At 43.9% G+C, this 5,308-nt stretch overlaps 1 protein-coding gene across 1 annotated transcript; it reads right to left on the bottom strand.

Annotated features, from left to right (window-relative positions):
* Positions 1 to 822: 822 nt before the first annotated feature.
* Positions 823 to 3,818, bottom strand: LOC146183676 (uncharacterized). Its single transcript, XM_084608397.1, has 3 exons — positions 3,809 to 3,818; positions 3,005 to 3,087; positions 823 to 1,948 (listed from the first exon to the last, which is right to left on the bottom strand). Exons 1-3 carry the CDS (start codon positions 3,816 to 3,818, stop codon positions 884 to 886), a joined length of 1,158 nt encoding a protein of 385 aa, XP_084464523.1. The 3' UTR covers positions 823 to 883.
* Positions 3,819 to 5,308: the final 1,490 nt, after the last annotated feature.

The following is a 5,308-nucleotide window of genomic DNA, read 5'->3' as shown; positions in this document are numbered from 1 at the left end:
GGCAACAGTTCACAGTCAAGATAACAATCCCAAAGCATTTGATTAGTGAATGCAGTAAACAACTTATTTGGTCAAGTTTTGTCACCATGTTGACATGTTCACGCACATCCAGTGTGTTGCAGAACATAAACAAAGTGAACAATCTGCACAGAACAGCATGCAAGGAATGCATACGCCCCGTAGGCTATGTGTGCCGTGAACATAGGGTTAGGACAGGCTGCATTAGCAGTGCCACTATCTACGGCAGGAGTGGTTGCAAGTGTGCTTCCAGTTGTGCTTAAATAGTATGGCAGGAATCATACTGAATATAATCAGTGTTACCTGTAATGGGATCAGCCATGATTACATGCTCGAATGACTAGTTTGGATTTTCCCCAGGTTGGATGCAAAATCAGATTGCTGCAAGCTGGATTTTGGTGTATCTCTAATACTGAATATGGTTCCACCCTTTCAGTAATGGCATTGCTAAGCATATTTCACAGCATTGCATACTTTGTCGCCACCACGAACATAAACAGCAAAAAAAGCTGTGTTTAACCACATGATAGCATACGCTTTCATCTATTCAGTGAGCTGTACAGACATTAATATTCACTCAGTCATCTGTCTGATTTTTCTTTTTCACCTATTTGTTAAACGTCAAACTAGTCCTAAGCAGGCAAAATCTAAAAAAAATATTGCATACATGGGGGAGTGTCGTCAAATAGGTGCCAAGCAGGCAAAACACAAAAACGAATGCTGCTAGCATTGAGAGATGAAGCTCAGGAAATGGATAATGCACAGAGTAGATCGAAATAAAGTCAGAGCAAAATGGGTGTTTGACAAATGCAAGACTTCAAACAGGCTGACATCACTTCAATGGAAGAACGTATTAAAGACTCCTCTAGAATCTTTCATTTGAAAGAATGGGAGATGAAAGGTTCACTATGCCAGCAATTATGATCAGTATTTGGTCAAGTGACCCAACCATCTCCCAGGGCACAGGGCCCTTTAGCACCTTAAAAACTTTCATTCTTTGAATGGCACGCTCCACGTGCACACGCGCCCGTGCAATTTTTAGCGTCTTCTCAGAATCATCTGCTGAGAACTGGGCTTGATCACGCAAAAAAGGTGGCTGTATAACACCAATCCCAAGCTGCCCACAAATGCCATCCAAGTTGAAACCTTTATCAACCATTATGTCATCCTTGAAACTGTCAAGCTTATTTAGCACACCCGATTTCTCTACGCAGGCCTTGTCAGATGCCCTGCCTCCAAAACATTTACTAATGAAAGTTATTAGGCCAGCAGGTGAAACACCGACAAGCACCTTGGCAGTGTGCGTCCCCTTGTAATATGAATAAGTCAAAATCCGGCATGATGCACAGTGGGATTTTTCAACTTCCACCTCAGTACAATCCAGTACAATGCGCACTTCCGTAAATGCAGCAAAGTGCTGGGGCATATTGCTCTGCACTTCTGCTCTGTCAGGCCATGGTATGGTTGCTTCAAGCACGGCTGCCATGCTCCGCAAAGTGCTACTAAAGTTCCTGGTAGCTGTAGACCTGCTGACACCAAACAATGTGGCCAGACATACAAATGGCAGGCATGTTTTCAGTCGAATGAGAACAAGCACAATGCGCTCCAGAATGAGCATGCTAGTGTTCACATTGTCAATTACAGCTACTTCCTGAGCAATCAGCTCTAATATTCTCTTTGATTGCACACCCATGAAAGCATTCACAGAACTGTCTGTGGTCAACAGTTCCACAATAGTAAATTTTTTTGGCAATAGTTCTGAGTCCACCTGGACACCTATGTCCAGCATGCTGTTTTCATTCAGCACTTGCTTCATGTCTTGACTGGAGCCTGCAAGCTGCAGCAGTGCTTCTGCCATCTCGCACCTCTGCTGTGTAGAGCTCTCAGTGAGAGAAGAGTCTGAAGCCGCTTCTGGAATGCACGCTGCCACCTGCGTAAGAGAAGTTTACCATCGAAGTATGAATATGACACATTGTTTTCAAAATGCCAAAAATGATTAAATATCAACTGTGCTAGCTGTACACTGCTAAACTAAGGTCATGTACTTTTCGGTTTTAGCTGGAAAACCCCAATAAGCATCTGGTGTTGAAAATTTTGGAATAAGTTTAAACTGAAAAATGCCTGTTTTTGGCATGTTCATGCTTTCATACTAGTCAAGCACCTGTTCTCAAAGGAAACCTTCCCATTTCCTTTCCTTCAGGGTATATAAACGGGCTGGCAAGCACTGAAGACTGCACGAGATAGGGGGGGGGGGGGTTCGAGTCTCTATCACGCCAGCTGCCAAGACGCACCAGCTAGCATCTATGTTGTCGATGAATATAGCAATGTGCCATCTGCGTAAAGCTGTAATTTAGCTTCTCCTCGCTATTCGTTTTCTAACCAAGAAGACTGATTCTTAGATGATATTCCTGCATTCTTCTTGTAAAAAGAAGTAGGAGAGCTGCCGAATGAATCCAATCGATGTGATCAGATCTACTTACTGGTAGCGTGGGGGTCGACAAGTGCAAAATGAAGGAGCTCAAGCTAGAGTTACGCATTTACCGGCAGTATACTGTGAGCGCTATTGTCCAGACTCTTTTGTTTTGGAAACTACATTCATAAGACTGGCCAGCATTGGCCCAAGCACCTTCGGACATTTTGAGATTTCTTGCGTCAAGCACTAATGTTGAGCAAGCAGTCTCAAAATTGCATGCCGTCAACACAAAGGAGTGCACTGGCATAGCTGACGACCGTCTAAGTATGACAGTCTAAGTATACTACAATCAACTGTAGATAGCATTTATAATGAACTGACTCTAAGACAACAGAGGAATCATCAAAACAAGCACGTCTGATGCAAATCACCTTAAAAGGCACACTACCACTTACTATGCTAGATGAGCAGTAAAATGTAGGACAGGATAATGAAACCCGCAGCCCTCCTCAGGTTGTGATTTTGTACCTAGGGGGTGTATGACCAGAGAATGATAAGAATGACAGTACTTACCTCATTGGAACTATCGATGCTGTCGACTTCACTTGGCAAGTTAGGCAGTGATGAAGCAGGTCCCATATTTTCTGCGGCTATACCTGCATGAAATACAAAAATAAAGGTGTAAAAGTGGATCCCAAAATTTGACAACTGTGGCATCAGCTCCAATTGTAGCAGGGCAGGTAAATATGTGCATGGTGTTTAATGTCCCAAAACTGTTCAGGCTATGAGAGACACTGCAGTCGAAGGCTCCAAACAGTTTAGAATGTATACAGACTTAAAATGTGCACTGATATGCACCTTGCTTTTCCATGCACCTTGCTTTTCCCCTCCATCAAAACGTGGTTGCACGGCTGGGTTTGAACTTGGGTACTGTGATAAGTAGCTGAGCCCTCCCTTAACATCTGATTCACCATGCAAGGTCGAATGTAGAATACGGCACAGCTAAAGAAGAAAGTGCTTCATCTTTACTGTTTCTCGTGCACTTTCAATCAATAAATGGTTTCTATGATAGTTGGCTTCTTAACTCATATGTCATAATGAACATCTAGGTCTTTATAAATGTTTGCTGAAAATAATTGGATGCTTTACTTCCTACAAAACAGTTGTGTGCCAAGGGCTATGCAACTAACTACACAGGATAGATACTATCATTCAGGGTGGCTACAAACTGTGTTCACTTGAAGGAGATAATTTTAAAGCTAGAACAAGCATAGTGACGTTGAGCTAATATGAACATTGCTGCGCAATTAAGAATAAAAATAATGGTCAGAAGACAATTACATACTGTTTCGTTCATCTGCAGCACCTCTTGCTTACTTTGCCTCATTCTTACAGCAGGAAAAAAATGTAAAAATAGACGTGGACATTTTATAGTCGTCGCAAATCCATTTTAGAAAAAAAAAACATCACAGAAAAGCTCTGACATACCACGGCCATTCCTAGCAGATGCTCTTGCAGCACGGTCTGTTTTGGCTTGCAACCTGTAGCTGTCTTCGTGGTCATGAGTCCTCTTTGGCAGAAGCTGTGAAGGCACAGGAGTACTGAGGAGTCTTCTTTTATCTGGCGTCCACACCTGGGGGTCTAAACAGTGCAAAATTAATTTGCCATCACATTTTCTTACTATCTCGAGCTCATTAATATTCAAGAATCACTGACAAACGACACAAGGAATATCGACGCTTCGAGAGCACTACAGCTTCCTCGCTCACGCTCATAAAATTTTAGTCTTTCTTGTGATGGTAATAAGTGGCCTGTGACCAAAACTCCCGCATACACCCATCAGATTGGCAGGGAAGCAACTGTGCAGAAGTCGTTACCGGTATCGCGCGTCACGCTAGCATGGGCACTGTGGCCCCACAATAAATCCTACGCATACAACTGGTTTGAGAAAAAAAAACACACAACTTAATGTTTAATGCAGAGCTAGACGCGTATCAACGTCACGGCGCGGATTCCTTGCACTACCCCTCGCACCAATACTGACACATTCGGCTTGCGGCGTACACTACGCATTAACCAAATGATTGGCATTCGGCTGACACATGCGAAATTATTTCATTCTTACCTGTGTTACTCCAGAAAAAATCTTTTGAGGTGAAGTGTGCACTGCAGACCTTCATTAGGGGCGTCACTGGCTTTCCCATCCGTAGTTTGACCGCCCATTCTTTCTTCTGTTGAGGATCTCGTGGGAAGGAATGTAGACTTATCTGGTTGCGGATGGCTCGGTTCGTACATTGAGGCACGCAACACATTCGTTTACTTTTGTATTTCTTTTCCATTGGCTCAGGAATAAAGTAAAACAAAAGTTCGCTGATCGCAATGCCGCCGAGAACGCACGCATTGACTCGTCCGGCCGTCCGCGAACCCTCTTCCTGGCGCTTCTCTCGCTAACCGCTAGGTGGCACTACCATCTATGAGCATTGCGAATACTTCGGCAAGCTATACTTCGCCTCGAGCTGCTTTCAGCACTCCGAAAGGCAGGGGCGAGCTGGTCCAATCAGGGTCATGCGCACTGCTATACGCCCTGTGCACCGTGTCGTGACGCTGGGACTAAGTCGACCCGGCCTTCACTTGGTAGCGTGCAGAGACTCCGGGTTGATGAAGGATTGAATCTTCGAAGTTGGTAAAATACATACAAGCAGGTTTAATGGCACTTTGAGGAAATTTATTTACATGAAAGAAAGGGTATTTCAGCAAAATGGCAAGCGTTAAGAGTTCATAGCGAGAAGCGTCTGGATGAGCCGTTTACCCAGGACTCAGAGCGTCATTTCGTGCTCTGCAACGTCCTTAAAACCCCCTCTCTAAAGATGCTGACCA

The sequence above is a fragment of the Amblyomma maculatum genome, chromosome 7, assembly GCF_055883805.1.
Source record: "Amblyomma maculatum isolate TAMU_Amacu chromosome 7, ASM5588380v1, whole genome shotgun sequence".
Taxonomy (NCBI): Eukaryota; Metazoa; Arthropoda; class Arachnida; order Ixodida; family Ixodidae; genus Amblyomma; species Amblyomma maculatum.
Note: the sequence above shows the minus strand (reverse complement) of the source record. Positions and strands in the feature narration are given on the sequence as shown.

Coding starts and splice junctions, on each gene's coding strand:
- LOC146183676 (XM_084608397.1), bottom strand. Junction 1,949..3,004: donor GCATCGATAGTTCCAATGAG/GTAAGTACTGTC, acceptor TCTCTTACGCAG/GTGGCAGCGTGCATTCCAGA.